The following is a 23,123-nucleotide window of genomic DNA, read 5'->3' as shown; positions in this document are numbered from 1 at the left end:
ACTGGAAGATTGTTTCCATGTTCCAAGTCTTACTAAAAACATCATTTCAGTTTCTTGCTTAGATGCTAAGGGATTTTCCTTTTTAATAAAAGACAATAGTTGTTCGTTTTATTTTAAAGAGATGTTTTATGGATCTGCTAGATTAGTCAATGGACTTTATTTATTAGATCACGACAAACAAGTATATAACATAAATACCAAAAAGGCCAAAAAGGATGATTCAGATCTCACCTATCTGTGGCATTGTTGATTAGGCCATATAAACTTGAAACGCTTAGAAAGACTTCAAAAGGAAGGAATTCTAGAACCATTTACTTAGAGGATTATGGTAAATGCGAATCATGTTTACTTGGCAAAATGACAAAGCAACCTTTCTCTAAAGTTGGAGAAAGAGCAAATGAACTATTGGGTTTAATCCATACAGATGTATGTGGACCAATGAGTACAAATGCTAGAGGTGGTTTCAGCTACTTTATCACTTTCACTGATGACTTCAGTAGGTATGGTTATGTCTACCTAATGAAGCATAAGTCTGAATCCTTTGACAAATTCAAGGAATTTCAGAGTGAAGTAGAGAATCAATTAGGCAAGAAGATTAAGGCACTGCGGTCTGATAGAGGCGGTGAATATCTGAGCTATGAATTTGATGACCATCTGAAAGAATGTGGAATTCTATCAGAATTGACTCCTCCTGGAACACCACAATGGAACGGTGTGTAGGAACGGAGGAACAGAACCTTGCTAGACATGGTCAGGTCAATGATGGGTCAGGCCGAACTTCCATTAGAATTTTGGGGACATGCACTAAATACAGCTGCACTCACTATAAATAGAGCTCCGTCTAAAGCTGTCGAAAAGACTCCATACGAATTATGGTTTGGAAAGCCTCCAAATGTGTCTTTTCTTAAGATTTGGGGATGTGAAGTATACGTCAAACGATTAATTTCAGACAAACTTCATCCAAAATCTGACAAATGTATCCTTGTGGGCTATCCAAAGGAAACAAAGGGGTATTACTTCTACAATACATCTGAGAACAAGGTGTTTGTTGCTCGAGATGGTGTCTTTTTGGAGAAAGATCACATTTCCAAAATGACAAGTGGGAGAAAAGTAGACCTCGAAGAAATTCGAGTCGAACAACAAACTCTAGAGAATGCTCAAGATGACATTCAGGATGAAACTCAGAGATCTTTAGAAGAATCTGGTGAGAATCATGGTCAATCTAGAAATGTTACCCCGCGTAGATCGCAAAGATATAGATCTCAACCGGAAAGGTACTTAGGTATTTTGACGAACGAGAGCTATGACGTTCTATTACTTGAAAGTGATGAACCTGCGACTTACAAACAAGCTATGACGAGCCCTAGCTCCAAGCAATGGCAAGAAGCCATGCAATCTGAATTAGACTCCATGTCTGAAAACCAAGTATGGGATTTGGTCGATTTGCCAGATGGCTACCAAGCCATTGGAAGTAAATGGGTTTTCAAACTGAAAAAGGACAAGGATGGGAAACTTGAAGTTTTCAAAGCTAGATTGGTTGCAAAAGGTTACAGGCAAGTCCACGGTGTGGATTACGATGAAACCTTTTCACCAGTTGCAATGCTAAAGTCTATTCGGATAATGTTAGCAATCGCTGCATATTACGATTACGAAATATGGCAGATGGGTGTCAAAACTGCTTTCTTAAACGGCGTTTTAACAGAAACTGTGTTTATGACACAGCCTGAAGGTTTTGAGGATCCAAAGAATGCTAAAAAGGTATGCAAGCTAAAGAAGTCAATCTACGGATTGAAGCGGGCATCCAGGAGCTGGAATATACGTTTTGATGAAGCAGTCAGTGACTTTGGTTTCATCAAGAACGCAGACGAATCTTGTGTATACAAGAAGGTCAGTGGGAGCAAAATTGCTTTCCTAGTATTATATGTCGACGACATATTACTTATCGGAAATGACATTCCTATGTTGAACTCTGTCAAGATTTGGCTTGGGAAATGTTTTTCGATGAAGGATCTAGGAGAAGCACAGTACATATTGGGCATCAAGATTTACAGAGATAGATCTAAAAGGATGATTGGACTTAGTCAAAGCACTTATATCAATAAAGTGCTTGATAGGTTCAAGATGGCGGACTCCAAGCGAGGCTACCTACCCATGTCTCATGGAATGACTCTAAGCAAGACTCAGTGCCCAAAAACACTTGATGAGCGTAGACGAATGAATGGGATTCCATATGCATCATTGATTGGTTCAATAATGTATGCTATGATATGTACACGCCCGGATGTTGCGTACGCACTCAGTGCTACGAGCAGATACCAGTCAGACCCAGGAGAGGCGCATTGGACTGCTGCCAAGAACATTCTGAAGTACCTGAAAAGGCACAAAGATGACTTCCTGGTCTATGGTGGAGATGATGAATTAATTGTTAAAGGCTATACGGACGCAAGTTTCCAAACCGACAAAGATGATTTCAGATCACAGTCTGGGTTTGTCTTCTGCCTCAACGGAGGAGCAGTAAGCTGGAAAAGTGCTAAGCAAAGCACCATTGCGGATTCTACAACTGAAGCGGAGTACATTGCTGCACATGAAGCAGCAAATGAAGCTATATGGCTAAGGAAGTTCATAGGTGAACTTGGTGTAGTCCCCTCCATTAAAGGACCAATAGCCCTGTATTGTGACAATAACGGAGCTATTGCACAGGCAAAAGAGCCTAGACACCACCAGAGAGTCAAGCATGTACTTCGTAGATTTCACCTTCTACGAGAGTTCGTTGAAAGAAAAGAAGTCGAGATAAGCAAAATTGGAACTGATGACAACATATCAGATCCATTAACTAAACCTCTGCCGCAGGCGAAGCACAACTCGCACACTGCAGCTATGGGAATCAAGCATATTGGAGAATGGCTTTGATGTCTCTGTTTAATGTTTTGAAGTTTTAGAGTTTAAATCTTTGTAAAACATTATTGGTTAATTATTCACAATAAATGAAGAGAATTCATTTTTCCATTTAATTTGTGGTTTATTAAATGATGAGTCCCTTCAATTTGACGATATATTCAAGATAGACTGTCAGGACCAGTCCTGTGACTAAGAAATGTCTATCAAGTGAACTTGAATGTCAAAGGTTGAAAATGGTCCCTAGTCGGAGTTTTCTATAAAATTGGACGCATAGAAAACGTTAGACGATTAGAATGCAAGATGACTAGTAGTTCTGTTTCTTGAACTATGTGGACATGGCAATGTCATAATCATTTGCATAGATACTTACTTTGTGAAGACTAGTATCGGACAAGACCTATGAAACTTTACTGTAAGAGATGAAAATCTGTCATAAGTAAATTTCATTAAAATTATTAGACACTAAATCCTCAATACCTGAGTGATTTGAGATTACTTGTTTGAGAACTGGTTACTTTGACGTTGACCAACCGTCGCACCGTAAAAGGAGGCTATAAAGGCAACGCTCAGGTAATCACCTATCAAACGAAGTCTAATCTCAAGATCGCAAGATTGGGATTGTCCTCCCATAAATCGGGATGAGATGCTTAAAAGTTGTACAAGGCCACTCGGAGAGCTAGAAACTGTGAAATGCATGGCCGTGCTCGGATGAATCATAGGCTATGATTATCTGTTTATTTGATCAGTTGAACTCTGAAACCGAGGAACACCTCTGGACATAATAAGGATGACAACTCTTACCTTATGTTCAAGAGCAAGCATCGAGCGACAAAGGAATTAGGAAATGCACACTTGTCCCTAAGGACAAGTGGGAGACTGAAGGAAATAATGCCCTTGGTCCAAGTATGCATTCAATGTTAAGTCTAATAAATGCGGTTCAGTATTAATTAACAAGTTAATAATTCAGTGAGATCAAGTGAGCTGAATGCCTAGCTAGAGGCCGCTTCAGTTCAAGTGGAATTAATGATATTAATCCACAACTTACTCTTGACTGAACCCGTAGGGTCACACAAATAGTACGTAAACGGATCAAGTATTTAATGGCATTAAATACTCCATCTATGGATATTCGGAATCGACGGATCTTGGTTTCAGTGGGAGCTGAGATCGTCACAGGCAAGAAATGAATACTCCGGAAACGATGATATTGCCGGAAACGGAAATATGGATCGTATCGGAAATATAAATATTATCCAAGTCGTAGATGTTGCCGGAAACGGAAACATGGTACGTATCGGGAAATATTATCGGAAATAGAAATATTGCCGGAATCGGAAATATTGCCGGAAACGGAAATATTGTCTGAATCGGAAATATATCGGAATCGGAAAATAATTCCGGAAACGGAAATATTAAATATTTGTTCGAAACGGAAATTAATTCCGGAATCGGAAATGTTAAATATTGTTCGTATCGGAAATGAATTCCGGAATCGGAAAATTAATCGGAAGCGCGTCGTACGAATTAGCATCGGACGAGCTTGCTAGACGAAGGCCCAGCACGAAGCCAGGCCCACGTCCAGCAAGGGAAACGCGCGCCACAACACGCCAGCCCAAGGCTGCGCCAGGCCCACCGCAAGGCAGGCCCAGCGCGCGCCCAAGGCTGCGGCAGTCGTGGGCTGCGTTGCTCGGGCTGTGCGCGCGCGCGCATGGGGCCCCTCGTGGGCTGCTGTGCATGCGTGTGTGTTTGTATTCACATACGAAACCTAAAACGTACAGGATTCGTTTAATGATTAAATTCCTAATCCTATTTGATAAATTAATTAAATAAGAGTTTCACTAGGATTCTAATTTAATTAATTCGTATCCTAGTAGGATTCCAATTCTCTTTCCATACCCCTATAAATATGTGGCCTGGGTTCACAATTTATAATGAGTTTTCAAGTATTCAAAGTGAGTTTTTGAGAGAAAAATTCAGTCACATATCTTGCCTAAAAGTGCCGAAAATTATTAGTACCTTAAGGGCGATTCTAGTTGGTCAATCTTAAGGCGGATCCGGACGTGCTGTGGACTATCTACGGAGGGACGACACTTGGAGTCCTAAAGACTTGTTCTTGTTCGGTTCGGGCGCAGCTAGGGAAGGCACGCAACAAAGAGTATGCATCTAAACTATGCTATATGATTATGTGTAAATAATATGTATTCCTGGCTAAATGGTTTTTCCGCATGATTTATGAATTATCATATGTATCATAACCTAACAGCCGCCACCACCACCACACCTCCGCCACCGCCACCACCCTTGTAGAATACATATTATGGCTTTAGATGGTGCAATTCGACCATGAAAGCTCTAGATCTAGAGTTTTCATGGTCGAATTTGACCTTTAATTCCTCAAAATCGTGACATTGAGATCAATTGGGTATTAATTTATTTTTGTGTTCATGTTTCAAATTTTCAGGGTTGATTTTTGTCGAATTTCTGGGTTGTTTGTTTGTTGATTTTGGTCGAGTTTTTTGGGTTGATTTTTGTCGAGTTTTTTGGGTAGATTTTTTTGGTTAATGTTGGTCGAATTTTGGGTAGATTTTGCTCGAATTTCTCGTCGAATGTTTTGGTTGATTTTGGTCGAATTTTTGAGTTGATGTTGTTGAATTTCTGGGTTGATTTTGGTCGAATTTTTGGGTTGATTGTTGTCGAATTTCTGGGTTGATTTTGGTCGAATTTTTGGGTTGATTGTTGTCGAATTTCTGGGTTGATTTTGGTCGAATTGCTTGTCGAATTTCTGGGTTGTTTTGGTCGAATTTTTAGGTCGATTTGGTCAAAATCTTGGGTTGATTTTCTCGAACTTCTGGGTTTAATTTTGGGTTGAATAAATCTCGAATTTCTGGGTTGAATGTTGGGTTGAAATTTCTCGAATTTCTGGGTTTATTTTAGCGAACATTCAGGGTTTTTTTTGGCCGGATGAATTCTTGAATGTTTGTTGAATATTCTGGTTTGATTTTTCTTCATTTTTTGTTCGAATTTTTGTTGATTTTTTTGGTTTGAATTTAATCTGGTTTTTTTTTGTTATTAATAATAAAATATCTCCTATTTATCTTATTTCTTTAATATTTTCTCTCTCCTTCCTTTATTTTAAATATATAATCTCTTACACCTAATCATTATTCTTACACCCAATCATTACTCATATCCCAATACAAACCAAGATTCAGTTTTCTTAAACCACACCCAACATTCTTTAGGGGAAGAACAAAAGGGAATGGAGGGAGTAGGTAAATGTGACATTTTAATAGCCCACATTTTAGAAGGAGAAAATGAAATATTTCCTTCACTTTTGAGTTGGTCTTCTATTTGATTTTTTACTTTTTCAACATATGCACTTACCAATTGTTATGTCTATTTATGTTCTACTCCATAGTAAAATACGAAGTATTTTGAAATGCACGTGCACCCGTAAAAGATGAAAGATATTTTAGCGTTGATGAAAGGCAAGCGTCTCATTAAATTTTCTGTTGGAATTTCTTGTTGAGAAACCGAAGTTGATAGAATGTCCATCCATTCTCTTATTTATATAAAATATACTTCTTCTGGTTTATTATTATTATTATTATTATTATTATTATTATTATTATTAATGTTATTATTATTATTATTCCACCATTTGAAATTTTACACTATTTTTTTTGAAACTTTACACTATTAAAAATTCTCTCAAGTCTTTATGATTTATATTTCATGTGATATACCAATATGTTAATGATTCCAATAAGTTTTCATATAACTATGTTTTTTTTACACGTATAACAAAAATGGTAAAAAAATATTCTGTATGTTAATAGTGTTTTTAGGTGCCAAATTCTTGTTGGTTCAGTGGTGATTAGGGCTGAACATGGTAGGGAGGATCGTGTGTTCGATCCCCCGCAACAACAATTGAGAGGGGACTGAAACATATCCACCCATAACTCGTCTCGACTTTAGATTAGTCTTAAGTCTTAACGGTGAACCGGGTGGTAACACCAAAAAAATTAGTGTTATTAGGTACAACTATACCAGTGTGAATATTGTTTGTCTATCTCACATAAGAGATGAAGCAAAGAGCTTCCACTTTATCATCCAAGTATGAATATTCTTTGTCTATCTCACATAAATGTAACCTCAAAAGGCGGATAATTTAAAAATGGTTAGTAATGAGGATGCAAGTTTCTGTAAGCTGATTTGAAAACTTAAGATCCCACCTAACTGGAAAATCTTTTTATGGAAGCTCATGTTCGATGGAATTGCAGTTAAAGGAAACCTAGAGCGAAGGGGGATTGATACAAATCCTATTTGTGACTATTGTGGGAGTGGAAGGGAGGATTCCCAACACCTGTTTAGATTCTGTAATTTAGCAAAACTGGTTTGGATGTGTTGTCCTTTACAGATTTGCTCAAATGATGATGAAACTGTTTCTCTGAAGAAATGGATTCAAAGCTATATCCTTCTTTTTAATAGCAAGGATGGAGGAAGTGAGGCGAAGTCTGATGCCTTTCTAGCAACCCTGTGGAGTTTATGGGTGGCAAGGAATGAAAGGGTCTTTAGAAATGAAAGCAAACATGCACGAGCAGTGCTCTTGACCATAGACAGAATGATAAGAACGGCAAAGCATTTCAAAGAATGCAACCTAGCTACTGGGACAAATATGATGGGTATATGCAAGCCTCCAGGTTTTAACTTGGTCCAACTTGGAGCTATTCGAGATCATGTAGCAGACTTTATCTTACAGATTGATGGATCTTGGGAGAAGAAAACAAGGAAATCAGGAGGGGGATGGGCCTTTAAGGAACAAAGTAATGCTAGATATAGAGAGGGGGGGGGGCTTCTATGGCAGTGCTCTTTCAGCTACACAAGTTGAAACAGAGGTGTGCCTTAAAGCCATGCAATGGGCGAATGGACAAGGCAAAAAGGAAATCTTGGTCATCACTGACTCTTCCATCTTAGTCTCTATCCTTGATAACATAGAAATTGCAGATATCTCTATGCTTTGGATGGTTAGTGAGATCCGTAGACTAGCTACTTCTTTCCATATTTGCTCTTTTCTTAAAGTTGATCAAGGACAAGTTCAAGAAGCTCACGAGATTGCGAACAAGTGCAGGAAAAACATAGTGACTTTTAATTCTGTAATTTAATTTCTTGGTTTCCTCTTAGCTTTTGTCAAAAAAAAAAAAAAAACTCTCTTTTCTAATAAGAAAAAGTTGAAGGTATAGTTCCCATATTATTTGTTACACTTTTATTTTTCATTCGTTCCACAATAATTGTTACACTTCAAATTTAGGAATGACCTCCACAATGATTATAATGTCTCTCTCTTTCCATGAACAACATATGGACCTTACACCCTTTCTCATTAAATTAAAAAAAATACCTCCACTAACTTTATCACATCTAATTTTCAATAAAATAACAATTGATAAAACTATTAACCATATACTTCCTTTGTTTTCTTTTTATTGCACCATTTGATATTTTACGCTTGCCAGTGCAAAACTTAAGTCATTTAATATCTCTTATTATGCATTAGTTAAAATTACAAAAAATGATATTTTGAAAATATATATGAGACAAATCTAACAAGATCCTACATGAATATGACTATACAATTTCGTATGTATAAATCACAAAAATTTGATACTCCGTAATAGTTTGTGTAAATAGTAGTATAACATTGCAAATGGTGCAAATCTTTTTTTAAAAAAAAAAACTTTATACAAAGTACAAAGATGAGGACGGAAGGAGTATACTTCTTCCGTTCTAAAAATATCTCACCATATTAAGTTTTTCACTATTCACGTCGTTCCTTTAACCATCTTTTGTAATATATACTTCGTACATAAGAATATATGTAAATTATGTATGATTTGTTTAGATTCGTATCGATATATATATACTTTCTAAATATCAATTTTTTTTTTTAATTTTAACTTGTGCATAATTCAAAAGATTAAGAATCAAAATTATGTGTTGAGAAACGTAAAGTCGACATGGTATAATATTTAAAGAGCGGAGTAAGTATGTATTTTCCATCCTAACGTGGATCAATTGATCAAATTATTTGCAACTTTGTAGTCGGAAAATAGTGGGGCACAACCGCACAAGCCTAACCAAAAAAGTTGCAACGAGAGAACCGGTTAAATAGAATAGAGGTGTAAAATGGTGCAAGAAAATAGAATGTGGGGCTCATAGTTATGTCACATCATAACGTTATTATTAGTGTATTTAATTTACAAATTACACGTGCTTAAAAAGGTTGCATGTTTGAGTGGTCTAAAAAGTTGTTGGTTTTGGTTGGGGATGAGGAACTTGTCTATTTGTATTTGTAAATTGTAAATTGTAAATTGTAAATCATGTCATTTCACCAATCTCATATATACTCCACTACTTGGAATAAAATCCCAAAATTCCATCTCAAGTACGTTTAAACGTGTGCCTCAAAATATCATATCTCACTCAATAATTCAAACTTTATAATTTTGTTGGAAACCATAAGTGTTAACTTGCCCCCACCCCCCACTCTCATAGTCTCATTATGTGTTTTTAAAAATGTGGCCTTATAGGGTAAAGGTTGCCTTCGATGACAAATATCAAATGTAATGATATACTTCCTCTGTATTTAAAAAATAGATACATTTTCACCCATAGTTTTAGGATAGTGAGTTAATTTATTAAAATAATATAAAAGTGGAATATTGGATAAATTATTTATTACGGAGTATAGTAAAATAATGATGTGAGTAAGTGTAGAGACCACAAAAAAGAGAGAAATATTAATATAATTGAAAGTGGAGACCAACACATGTCAAAAAAGGAAAGTGTATCTCTTTTTAAAATACGGCCGTTTAAGGAAAGTGTATCTCTTTTTAAAATACAGAGGAAGTGAATTTTATGTTATACTCCCTCTGTTCCAGATTAGTTGTTACACTTTTTTTCCGTTCGTTCTAGATTAGTTGTTACAATTCTAAATTAGAAATGACCGCACAATTATTATATTATCTATCTCTTTCTACTAAATTTTATTTTATCCCCACACCATCTCTCATTCAATTTGTGCAAAAATAAGTGTAATAACTATTTTGAGAAGGAGAGAATATGATTGATTATTAATGTGTTTGTTCTTCTCTATAATTTAGAGACGAAGCATTTTGTTTCTCGAGGTCCAAACCCGACCTGTTGGTGCATGTGTGTATCCACCAAGGGCTTTTTGATGACAGTAAACTACTCAGTGTGGGTTTATCAAACAAGATGAATACCCACACACTATTACTTACTCCGTTTTTATTTTTTATTTTTTTATTATTACATTATTTAGGGTTAGGTTTTAAGTACCACCTCTCAAAACTTTACCAACTAAATTAGTTGACATCCACAAAATATGTTCCAATATTTTATAAATGTTACTCCTCTGTTCCAAAATGTTCTTTACGTTTGGTATTTTGAATGCGATTTAATGAATAGTTAATGTATATTGAGAAAGACCAACTAAAGGACAAGTTTTAGGGACGGGGAGAATATTAACAATTTAAATATTAAGTAGGGATATTATAGACATGTTGCATGGATACCAAAGTGCTTAAGTGTTGACTTATATAATAGAGATTGATGAAGCCTGAAAGTGGTCAGCCTTGTTCTATGATGCTCCTTGGTCGATTTCATAAAAATCAATCACAGAAAAAAGAAAAGAAAAGAAAAGAAAAGAAAAATGTCTCATTATTGTGTTCAACTATTCAAATGACTAGCAGGGTATAAATTTATAGACTCGTACCAGTCAGTAACATAGATTACCTTAGTAATGGCATTTCTTGACCGTGTCTCAGGGACAGTATCAATACCATAAACATCCTATAGGGTTTCATTGCAAAATGCATACAACTTCCTATGGGTTTTCTTTGTAAAATGCATAATACAACTTCATTGCAATTTATGACCAGATTTAACAGAGTAACAGAAGTTTAGAAATTATAGTTTCTACTTTCTACTACACAAACAATACATAGCAGTACTATCTGAAACCAGATGTTGCAAACCTACACTTAAAAAAAACGTAGTCACAAAGTGACATAATCTGGAAGCATAGATAGATATATATCTCAGAGCAAGACCAACAAAGGACAGGTTTTTGTATTTAGTAGACTCTCCGGCAAAAGTTGTGACATTACACTAGCATCAGTAATACAAGATATATGCACCAAATAAACAAAATACTACACCAAGAATGTAAACTACGACCAACTTCATTAAATTAAATTTGCACTGTCCATGAACTCCCCTGGCAGTCTAGCACCTGCGTATTCAATCGTACTTCCCTCTTCTAATCAGCATATTTAAATCATTTACTTGAATTCCGAAGGCGTTCAATCAGCTCATCCTACATAAAAATAAAAATAAAAAAAGGTGACAATCTCAGCATGCATAACATAAACAGACAAACTTCACTCATCAGTACCTGATGATCAAACTCACCGTAATGCACAAAAGAAGACAACCAATTTCCCAACAGAAGCAACTTGCTCAATTTAGTTAGAAGCCCAAGGCTACAATACAAGGTTAAAGTAAAAGAAAATAGGAGACCCATTTATCTATCGGTACCAAGTTCTAGTGAAAATTGCTTTGGTCAGCCTAGAGGGTTGGAGTAAAAAGAATCGGGAGAGGGAGAAGCAGGACAGCTGTAAATCAGGCAAGTGAGACAATTACGATGGAGCAAAGTTTACTGGAGAGAATTGCAATAAGAAACTTCACTTGCCTTCTTCCCTTTTGGCGAAAGTCCTTTTTCCTTCAGAAGTGCACGAAGCCTCTCCACAGTCAAACCCTGAAATTTTTTATCTGCAGCACGACTACTTGACCCACCTGCAATGGATAGGTAAGAAATCAGATATGCTTCATTGCAAATTCATGGAATTTGTGCACTGAGGTAAATCTTAAAAACTATGAAAACTTTTGTAAATTCATGTTGGTGTTAAGATCACATTGTACTCCGTATTTACTTTTTCCTTTCCAATTACCCCCCGCCCCCCATGCATAACATCAATAAAAGATCCATTGAAGTACTGAACATAATACATAGCCACATTCGAATCCATCTTTTTGCTTTCCATCTACCTCCCCACTAGGGCACCACTCTACTAATCAGTAATCACCAAGAGAAGACAACAAAGAGATACAAACAAGTTTAATATCATACTTCATAATGTCAATGTAGGGTATAATCACACATCATATGAAAAGGATAGAGAGGACTAAAACCTCAATCTAAGGGGTGGTCTTTGTTTCACTCCAAAAAGAGATCAGTCTGAGAATAAAATTTGGACACTAATAGAAGAAGAGGATGTAAAAACCCATCTCCAAAAGGTTATTTTCTAAACCTAGTCATTGTGTCCTCATCAGCCCCCAATTCCCTCGCCCCCAGTACCCCAGGGGAGGTCCCTCCATTGCTAAATTCCTAAATTGCAATATTTTACTTCCCTTGATTAAAGTTTATCAAATTCCACGCTGACATCCTAAAAATTGCCGACACAAAATGGAACAGTCTGTGGTTGCTGCTGTAATAACTTGCTTAGCTATTAACTGAATTCAGACAAAGTAAATTGGACAAACATTTTGTATCTTTCCAATTGTTTTGATACTTTTTTGTCAATTTAAGAGACACAAAGAAAATATTATTCCAATACGTATACACTTTCAGCATACCTATACTCATGCAACTTGAACAAAATCAGAAGGAAAAAAAAAATCTTGAGCTGTCATAATATTAACGAATCTCTGTCCCCCAAAAATCCCGAGGTTCAACAACCCTCCGTATTAAATTAGATCGGTGAGTTCCCACAAGATGAGAAGACATGGACCCATAAAAGCCTAATTTGGGCAGACATAATAAGTAAGTTGTGTCATTCTCAGCTCTCTTACCAGTTTACCATGATCATGAACACAACAGTTTCAAACTGTGGAAGGACAAAAATTGACTATGCATTAGTGGTCATATGTGACCTTCCATGAGAACAAAATGTATCATAATCGGTATCCTCTTCAATGGGTTCTACTTGAGGGGACCATGAGCATAAGCTGCATGATGACTGCATTCACAGGAAGGACTAAGGAATCCTATGAACCAAGTGGGAGATAACCGAGTTCAAAATAGCGCATTGCAAATCTGAACGGTAGCGTAACCATCCCAAGTCCAAAATTAGGTAGGTGGTTTTCTCCAAGTGTAGAAGGAACGACACTGGTGACTGGTGCATACTCCACAGTCCGTGATGGTCCAATGCACACAAATGCATGAGATATTATCATTGATAACATACGAGCTTGGTGCGTTTTTAAATGCTTGCATGGGCACTGACGTGAATCCAAAGCTCAAGTAGAAATCCAGAGCTCAAGTGAATAAGGAAACTCATGGCTATTACACTTAAACAAGCACCCTAAATTCAGACCTGCAAATATGACAGTGTTCAAAACCCTAAATATGAGATTAGAGTCAAGTCAGGAGTTATGGACAGTAGGAAGTAGGTACTCCTGAATCCCGATTGTGAATCACTTGTCATGACTCATGAAAGGGTTGTGTTTCTTTGACAAACTATCCCGGGTTGTGAAACTTTCAGGGCATAAATTTTATCAAGGAAACTTCATATGGATGAACATGGTCTAAGGGCATGTACATTGGGGCTCTTGGAGTGGCTCTCCGAGTAGCTCTCCAACAAGAACTATCTCTTGGCCAATATTGGGGCTCTTGAGTGGTTATTGAGGGGCTCTTGAGTAGCTCTTCATGGAGAGCTACTTCAAGGTAGCTCTTGCCAAGAGCCCTCCAAGAGTTGATTCTTGTTGAAAAGTGGGGAGTAACTTTGAAAAATGGATAATAACTTTGGTTAAAGACAATTAATTATGGACCACCAAATGGTAAAAAAGAGATTGGAGAGCTCACTTGAGGAACCAACCAATGTTTGGTGTTTTTATGAATGAATTCTTGAATGTGTCTTGTAGAGAGGTTTGGTAGAGAGAGAGTGGAGAGCCCTCCAAGAGCTCTTTTGAAGAGCCAACCAATGTACATGCTCTAAGTGTCTTTAAGTTTCATGGTCAAAATACACTGTCATAGCAAGAGCCTGGCACATTGTCATACTCCTATCTGAACATCGGAGTATGAGACGAGTTAGGGAAATTATAGAATGAATAGGTAGACCGGAATAAAGTGTAGACATTATGTGGGTGAGAAGAAGTTTAAGGGAATTCCTGAAGTCAACTGTGAATCTGTGATCCTATTCCATACCCTCATTTATCAACCTATGCCCCAAAGTTAACCATGAAATGAATTTGGGATGATCCAATAATCCAGTAAACCCGAAACAATGATAAACACTGAGGTGCGACACGATTAAAATGTCCACCCAACAATGCTAGTAACTTTGTAGCACTGCTAAAGAACATATATAAACCTCTTGTGATTAAAGAAGCATCAGGCCATCCAGGGATGCAAACAATAGCATTTTGAACCTTGGCAGGATTGAGGTTCATCGAATAAGTAGATGCAACAGAAATGCTGAATACATTTTTGGTGCTCATGCTTTACCTCTACAGTGATTAATTCATCTAGGAAAATAAATCCAATCAGAATATTTCAAGATGGAGAAAAATATAACACACACTTATTTAGAAACTTCTTCAGGCAAATCTGCTCCGAAGTTAACGAATAAAACAGAATGTGAAAAAAGAAAAGTACAAACACACTATCCATATTTTCAAAGTTACTATTGATCAGGTGAACATAACAACTCCAAAATCAAACCAAAACCACTTACCCTGTCGAGCACTATTCTGGCTACTAGTCGATGCCCTCTTAGCTGAAGCCCTTCCATCAGCAGCTCTGTCAGCAGCTCTGCAAATACAAGATAACAATGCAACCAATTAATTTTATCCAACATGGTTTAACATGTATACGGATATAATGAAAGATAAATGAAATTTTATAAACATTACCACGTCAAAAAAAACAAAAAACATGATATTTTAAGCAATAACAAGCTAACTTGAAAATATCACCAAAGCGTACACAAAATAACAAATAACTAGGCTAGAGGCTAAAAAGATGAGATAGAACACCTCTTTCTTGAGTTATCAGTCGCTTCACCCTGTTGCTTCTTCAAAGTAAGTGATCTGATCAATATGTTCATCTGATCAGTCTTTATTACTTGGTTCTCTGCATAAATAAATTTCAAGAACCACTTCCTTGTCAGTTACTTTTTAATATCAGTCATGGAGGAGGATAGTATTAGATCTGCAAGCATAATGCTTTTAAAGAAGTTAAAGGAGTAACTAGCACAGATTCAGGACATTCTCAATAAAGAAGACCATCAAATATAGGCTGAACAGCCCTTGAATGGAATTCGTAACTTCCACCCCACCCCCATGTTCGAGTCAATTACTTTTAGCAGTTAACCTGTTCACATGCCTCCAAGTAGGGCTCTGTAGTTTGAAAAAACCAGGATTACTTAATGAAATGAAAAACTTCTTTCGTCTATTCAAATTCATTAGCCAGATTCAGACATTGGTTTGATGGTTTCTGTGTAAGAGCCGGAGGAAGAAAGGCATGTAAGAGGAAGGAGAGAAAGAGAGAAGGGTAGAGGAGGAGAGGGAGGTGTTTATAAATTATAACCAGTTGGTGGTTCTAATGCTTAGGAGAGCAGTCCAGTGACGGGTGTAGTGGATCTACCAGTTGTCTTCTTTCGGCTATTCAAATTCATTAGCCAGATTCAGACATTGGTTGAATACAATATGTTCTCGTTAAAAAAAAAAAATTAAAAATGTGGGTTAACAAAAACCAAAATCTTTTAATTTCTTTACGTTTCTTTCAAGTAAATCATTACTTCGTTTTATTTACTGACCATATATTAATCTGATAATCAAAACACATCAGAATAATATTTGTGCAGGTATCATGGTTTACATAGCAAAAGTAAAGATTCCTTAGCATCACTGATGCCCTTCTCTAATAGTGTGTTTGGATTAGGGAATTTGGAGGGAAAGGGAGGGGAGCGAGAGTGACTGATCTATATAACCCTATATTTGGGTATGGAAAAGGATATAAAAATCACCATTTCTTTTTCCCTTTTAATAGACCAATTTCTTCCACTATTGGAAAGACTTGAAATGAAAATTGAAGCACCCTCCGTTTTTCACCTGACCTCCCTGTTTCTTCCCTCCCCTCCTCTCCCCACAAATGCTAACAAAATACTGTAAGTGAAAAAATTTCATTACAACGCAACACTGCATCACCAGAATGAAATTATTCAAAACACGTGATCACAGCAGTAGATCAGTAACTGAGTCATATAATCAGTGAAATAAGTATCCTGGGATGTCTTATTCCGGGAAAACTCTTCCCCTGCCTAATGTTTGTATACTAAAATGATCAAGAATCCTCAAATGGGACGGCTGAAATATTTTAAAGGATTACATCGCTTGTTTCTCTTAATTCACCATCTAACAGCCTTATTACAGAATTGCTACTCTGTATTTTTCTTTTGTTTTAAACAACTGTCAGCCTAAATACTGATAAAATGGAAAAGAATAAGAGCACCACAACCCTGCATCTGTCTATAATTGATGAGTCATAATAGATATTGATTGAAGAAATCAGAATTCAGATTGCAAACTCCAATCGATCTAAAGATTGTACAATTCAAAGGTGTACAGAAATATCACATGTAAGATTAGCCTAAGCTACATAAGCGTATATTGGTTCCAGTAAATGAATCAATGTGGTAAACTGTCGATAACTAATTAGTACTCCAGGTTTTGGCATCCTCTCTTCAAAATTTAAAGAGAACTTTCAAGTATAGGATCATTTTGATCTTTAAAATTCATTTAAATCAGCAAATTTCAGTTTTTCTGAGTAAAAATAAGTAACACATAGAACAAAACACTTAACACTTAAGCGAATAGAAAACATCAGTTAAAATCAATACACCGTATTTCAGTACAAAATAGGAGACAAGGGAAAGGCTTTCCTGGTTAATGGTCTCTAGAAATTGATGATAAATGGAAAAAATAATGATGAGAACTAAGAGTCGTACACCAAAAGAGAACCAAGAGTTCTCTTAAAGAACCCATAAAAAGAAAAATTATGGCCGACAGTGTCTAATATTCATTAGGCCTAAGTCAGGAAAAGCGCCATTAAAGAGCACAGAGAGACATGACTGAAACAAAAGACTACAAAACACATCAGACTACAATGGAGAATTGGAGATCCCAAACAAGAAAGAACTGAAAGGAGGCAGTCTGCTGAAATTTGAAACTTGATGAGTAAGCTCAATTTAATGACCAAGGAATTGCCGAATTGACAAGAACCTAGTCAGGAAACAGGGGTAAATTATAAGGATGAGGGTTTTGAAGTCCCACATGACCGTTTTAACCGAAACTGAGGACCTGACATTTAATCTGTGAAGCCCGCTTGATGCCAATTAGCCATTAGAATGATTGTCAGTAGGATCAACAATTGGGAGACAACAAGTGAAAGCGGCAAAGAGAAAATCACCCGAAAACAAAAACTATTATCAGAAAACTTTACACCCACGAATAATTCCCAACAACAAGCTCGTAAGAGATATGAGAAGCCAAGTAAATGTATGTCAACATTATACTAGTCATGACACTTGCTGATTTTAAAAGTTCCAAGCAGACCTGGGGGTGCTGTTTCATGGTCACAGACGTAAATTCGTATACCGCCCTGCAAAAATGTTTCAATACATGAGTAACAAACTAAGAATCCTAAGAAACAATTTAAATCAATTGGGAAATTCTACATGGTACTTCCACTTTTGACAGTTCAATTTGGTATACCAAGAAGATTTGTACTCTTTAAAGTTCAACAAAATAGCCACCAACATCCACAAGTTTCCTTCAACTTCTCCATCATTTTTTAACTCCCTCTAAATCTTCTAACCTTATACACAACGGCAGCTATCCCTCCCACCAGAGAAAGCTCTCCTACCCTTAACCCCTTGTTTAATAGAAGTTCAAAGATAGGACGAAAGGTCACATACATTGAGTACCCAAAAAAAAGTTACAATAATTTATAAAAAAACGTAACCCTATAAGTAAGACGAAAGTCCCATTGAGTACAAAAAAAATTATAGGAAAATACTATTCCACAACCGTATGAAGAAACAAGAATTGACAATAACATAAAACAACAGACTTTGCTGCATTATGCTACATTTGATGGGGAAGTCTAACTTCAAAGCGCAAACAATAAATGAGGATTAAAGAAGAGTAGCAGACGGTTGTAGATATCTTAGAAATACAGGAATATGATTGCGCTTTCAATGATCCAATCATCAAAGTAAAAAGTCGATGGGTTTGGTAGGACTGGGAGGATGGTGTAGTTAGGGGGATATTGACGGAAAACATAAAATAAATTCATGGTACTAAGCTGGGTCTTGCTTCACGTTTCGGGAACGGTTCCTTACGACTATTCATGTTAATGACCCCAAATCATTTTGGGACTAAGGCTTTGTGGTTGTCCTAGTTGTTGTAAAGTTTAAAAAAAAAACTGTGGTCTACCAAAGGAAAAAGGCACAAGTAGATGGAAAGGTTTAGAATTTCCAAGATTCATTTTAACCTTAACCACTAACCAGATGTTTAAAATGTAAAGATGTCGATAAAAAAATATGACTGCTAAAATCAAAGGTTAGTAAAGCATCAATGTAATTGTAAACTAAACAATTTGATCAGACTATAAAGAACATACAAAATACACACAGAGTGTCCTATATGGTGTCTACAGCAGCTTACCATAAGAAAGCTATATTCTGGCAGGTAGCATGTCCTGGTTGGGCTGCCTAGTTAGTCAGGAAAGTATTCACTTGTATGTAACAAGTTATGATTTATAAGGTGGATATAGTCAGCGAACTAGCTGAAATTGATAATAATAATCTCTAACACTTTGTTTGGATAAGAGTAAATGGAGAGTAAGGGAGGGAAACAAACTCCCTTGTTTGGATAAAAGGTTGGGGAAGGAAGGGGAGGGAGAGGGAGAAATCCATATTCCCTCCCTATTTAATGAACACCCTCCCTCCAAAATTGGAGAGGTTTGGAGGGAATATGAAGCACACGTTCCCCCTCCCGTTTCCCCTCTCTTTCCCCTCTCTTTCCCTTCCACCTTGATATTCAAATGCCTACATTCTTTTATTTTAAGGAAGACCACAATCATTAACGGTATGTTTGGGTAGCAAGATAGAAGGGAAGGAAGGGGAGAGAAAGAGGAGGGAGGGGAAGGGGAACTGGGGAAGAAAGAGAGGGGGAAGGTGAGCTCCATTTACCTCAAAATCTCTCCAATTTTGGAGGATGGTGTTTATTAAATAGAGAGGGAAAATGGATCCATCCAATTCCTTCCCCCAGCCTTTTATCCAAACAAGGGAGTGTGTTCGCCTCTCTTTCCCTTCCCTCCCTTTCTCTCCAACATTGCTTATCCAAACAAAGTGTAAAGGAATAATTATATGAGGTGATCTCATCATACCCAACGCCAAGTAAATAATTCAAATTCAGCAAGAAACTTTCCTAGAAAAGACCTAGTGGTAAATATGGAATTTTTTGACCTAGTGGTAAATATGGAATTTTTTGACCTAGTGGAAAATATGGATTTTCTTTGGCCTATTAGTAGAATGAGGTACTTTCTATAAAAAAAAATGATCTTCCTTTCATATGAGAGATTGTGCGTAATTTTTTTATTTCAATAAAAAGTGCTACAAAGAAGCTCCCAAACTTTTTGAAGATACTCTACGTCAAAAAATGATGCCATGTAGGCAAGAGAGTGGACAGAGATATTGCACTTGATCGAAACAAATGAAAATAAGAGACTACAACAGGTTTGATAATATCCAAGTAAAGTGAACTGGTGGTCAAACTTTTTCAGAAAAGCTCTAAGATAAAGAGATAGGGGAAAAAGTTGTTAATAAAAGGAGGAAATGGTAAGAAAACAACCAAAATAATAAGGGTAAGGACTAGACAAAAAAAATCACCCAACCTCATACAAAGTTGAATTTTGAAATAAGTTACAATTTGCACAACCAAAACGTACCAATCCCCAGAAACTTGCAAGATAACGGATTAAAACAAGCCCACTTTAGATTGCCTCGAGGGACAGGCTTTCACATTCAGAATGTCGTCAAATTATTTGAACCTAATTTTTTTTTCTTTTTGACTCCCACTTTTATCCTTTCCTTTGTCACTCTCTATCCAATGGACATAATTGTGTAGCTTCTCTCTTCTTTCAAATTGAATAATGAAAAATGCCAACAATCAAAACAACCCAACATATCGATGACCGAAACCAAAATTACTCTACTTGACTAACCTATTTGCCACCTCTAGTAAAAAGTTGCATGGGAATAGAAGGTACCTAATGTTACAGTGAAGTGTAAAAGAGGACTGCATGCTACAACAATATTCCTACGGTACCAAAATTTCTTGTGAAGTCTCATAGCCTCAAGAAGCTCCCAAAAAAACAAGTTGGATCTCATCACTAATTACCTTACCTAAACTATTCACAAGTGTAGCTCTTCCCTCAACACAATCCCTCTAGACTTCTTTGAAAATGCCCCGCTAGACACTACATAGATGCCATCTTTCACTAAACTTAAAACATCTTCATCTGATAAACATCTTTTATGATATTCAAGTCTTAAGTGTAAGGGAAACAAAGCCATAGAACTGCCAAAATGATAAATCCATACACATGTCAAACTCATCTCCAATGGTAAAACTCAATTTAGAGAGCCGGGGAGAAGAATAGAAGATTGTTAATACTATTTTGTTAAACATTGCATCACTTTGTCAATGTGTTTTGGTCTTTCTGGATATGAAAGTTTTATATCAAATAATTATATCTTGCCCATCCCTAAATAAGTGAATATCAATTAACCTATAACCTTCAATAATGGCTAAGAAAGTATAATCAAAGAGCGTCAGTTACTCAGTTATACACACAAATTTCTGCAATAACTCCAAAAGCTGACAAGCCTATCAAATACAACTTTAAAGTATCCATCCCCTTAGTGCAAAAGTAATTACAACACAATATGTGGAGTCCAAGAAAAAAAAAAGTAAAATTTCTAAAACCGCAGTCAATTATAGAAACAATTTTGAATATGCCCAAGACTTATATTACTCATTTTCTCGTTAACAAGGGTACTACTTGATAGTTCACTTGCTGCCTCCCATTGACATTGACTACTCCACTATATCAGTTGTGTGATTGGGATTCACATTTTTTTTATCGGATTGGAAGACCACTCATCTCTTCTTCCTCCTTGCTCCCAAGTCCCAATAAGAAAAGATGACGCAGATTTGTGTCTTGATCAACTGAGGTTTTCCTATTGAACTTAAAATTAAACTGCTTCCAACTGATTATTAATGATTTAAACTTAATTCCACTAATTCACTAGTATATTTTCTTATATGGAATTACAAATAACTCATTAGATGATTTTAAGTGTCAACACTGATTTTTTTTTTTGTATTTTTTTTTTTTTTGACAAATTAAAACTTACTTCCTCCGTTTTTTAATACTCGCAACATTTGGACTTTTTACACTATTCATATATTCTATTTTGATTATTGTGGTGATTTGTACATAAGATAAAACATAGTCATGTGAGATATTGTTAGATTCGTCTCAATGTGTATTTTCAAAATATCAACTTTTTATAATATTTGCATAAAGAGAATTAAAGATATTGATGGTCAAAGTTGGGCATTGGGGCATGCGTGAAAGTGACCAACGTTGCGAGTAAAAACGAACAGAAGAAGTATATTTTATTGAAAATTACGGGAGAACTTATTTAAGGTAAAGAGAACAGGGCTTAAGCATTAACAATATTTTCATAAATCACAAAGAATTCAAATTGTGATACTTTGGAACAATGTAACTATTATATCTAAGTAAAACAGTATATTAACCAAATATACTCTTTGGAGTTGATACCATTGATGTGATAGCTTGTTAATTTGTATTATTCATACAGATTCAATCTCCTCAAAGCAATGTCTTATAAAAGTGAGATCAAGTGATTCAAGTTAATGTTAAATCAAAAGTCACAAGCCTTTGTAGCCAAAAGACACCTCTTTTTTCATGTACATGAAACATGATAACAGCTTTAACAACATAACTTCAATGAAATCTCAGCGAAATTGAAATGACCCCTTCCAACACAGTTTCTAATAGATGAAAATCATGAAACCAGAAGAAATTTTCGCGCTAAATACAATGTAGCATTTAGGGAAATTGCGGATGCTGACCAAGCTGAACCCACCAACTTATAATATATTTAAGAAAAAATTCTCAACATGAACTTTATGTGATTGACAACTAATGACACAATTGTTTGATCTTTAAATATAACACAAACCTGATAATGTGTAACAACATAATAGCTCAAAAAAACTCTAAAACCCAAATGTTTTTCCAATAAAATACGGAGTGAATGGAAAGCATCATGACAAAATGAATCCCAATCCTGTCATTTCAGCATTTTCAAGCAAAAGATATTTACAGTGATGAGTAACTTTTCGTCAGTATCGTCACACATTGTCAAGTTCGCATTATGTTAAAGACCAAAACTTCATTATAATACTTGATAAATGCACAAAGTTCCTGTAAGAAGTGCTCAAAGTTCTATATATTAAGCAAATTTCCCAAAATATTAACACAGTTGTAAGTTGTAGAACCAGAACATCTAATACATTCAATTATGGAAAGATTAACAGCAAACAGCAATTCTATCGACAAAATGAACATCAATTAATTAGATTGCAAGCAAATGAAGCAATTGTAAGACTTTGAATGAAGCAAAATTAACCAAATTAATCAACGAAATAGGCATCAAAATCAATAACTACGGTAATCTAAATGAGTCAATGCAATCCAAATAAATTACAGCAAAAGATTAACACTATACAAAAGAAAAATAGAACTTAGGGCTAATTATAGTGGAGGAGAAACAAAGAGTACCGGATTAGAAGAGGAAACGGCGGTGGAAGAGAAGAGGCCGCGAGATGGAAGGTCGGTGAGAAACTCGGCAACCGTGCCACTAGTTGTCGGAATGGAATCGGATGGCGGCGGAGATGCGGAAGAAGAACCCTCTTCCATGGCAGACACTTTTATTGGCGGTGCTTTCGGTATTAGAGGCTTGGATTTGTAATAACGAAGC

The 23,123-nt window shown here is 36.2% G+C and overlaps 2 protein-coding genes across 2 annotated transcripts; one reads left to right on the top strand and one right to left on the bottom strand.

Annotated features, from left to right (window-relative positions):
• Positions 1-7,075: 7,075 nt before the first annotated feature.
• LOC110787261 (uncharacterized) lies at positions 7,076-7,789 on the top strand. Its single transcript, XM_056829402.1, has 2 exons — positions 7,076-7,103; positions 7,182-7,789. The coding sequence occupies exons 1-2, from the start codon at positions 7,076-7,078 to the stop codon at positions 7,787-7,789; spliced, it is 636 nt and encodes a 211-aa protein (XP_056685380.1).
• Positions 7,790-11,018: 3,229 nt separating this feature from the next.
• On the bottom strand, positions 11,019-23,123 carry LOC110787293 (uncharacterized). The gene is made up of 6 exons (XM_021991901.2): positions 22,925-23,123; positions 17,596-17,641; positions 15,016-15,112; positions 14,715-14,791; positions 11,672-11,775; positions 11,019-11,296 (listed from the first exon to the last, which is right to left on the bottom strand). Exons 1-6 carry the CDS (start codon positions 23,060-23,062, stop codon positions 11,258-11,260), a joined length of 501 nt encoding a protein of 166 aa, XP_021847593.2. The 5' UTR covers positions 23,063-23,123; the 3' UTR covers positions 11,019-11,257.

Source organism: Spinacia oleracea, chromosome 5, assembly GCF_020520425.1.
Source record: "Spinacia oleracea cultivar Varoflay chromosome 5, BTI_SOV_V1, whole genome shotgun sequence".
Classification (NCBI taxonomy): Eukaryota; Viridiplantae; Streptophyta; class Magnoliopsida; order Caryophyllales; family Amaranthaceae; genus Spinacia; species Spinacia oleracea.
Note: the sequence above shows the minus strand (reverse complement) of the source record. Positions and strands in the feature narration are given on the sequence as shown.

Excerpts from the sequence above, each read along its gene's own strand:
- LOC110787261 (XM_056829402.1), top strand. The coding sequence starts at position 7,076 with ATGGTTAGTAATGAGGATGCAAGTTTCT. Across the intron at positions 7,104-7,181 it reads TAATGAGGATGCAAGTTTCT|TTAAAGGAAACCTAGAGCGA; the intron begins GTAAGCTGATTT and ends ATGGAATTGCAG.
- LOC110787293 (XM_021991901.2), bottom strand. The coding sequence starts at position 23,062 with ATGGAAGAGGGTTCTTCTTCCGCATCTCCGCCGCCATCCGATTCCATT. Across the intron at positions 15,113-17,595 it reads CCATGAAACAGCACCCCCAG|AGAACCAAGTAATAAAGACT; the intron begins GTCTGCTTGGAA and ends TTATTTATGCAG. Across the intron at positions 14,792-15,015 it reads ACTGATAACTCAAGAAAGAG|AGCTGCTGACAGAGCTGCTG; the intron begins GTGTTCTATCTC and ends TTGTATTTGCAG.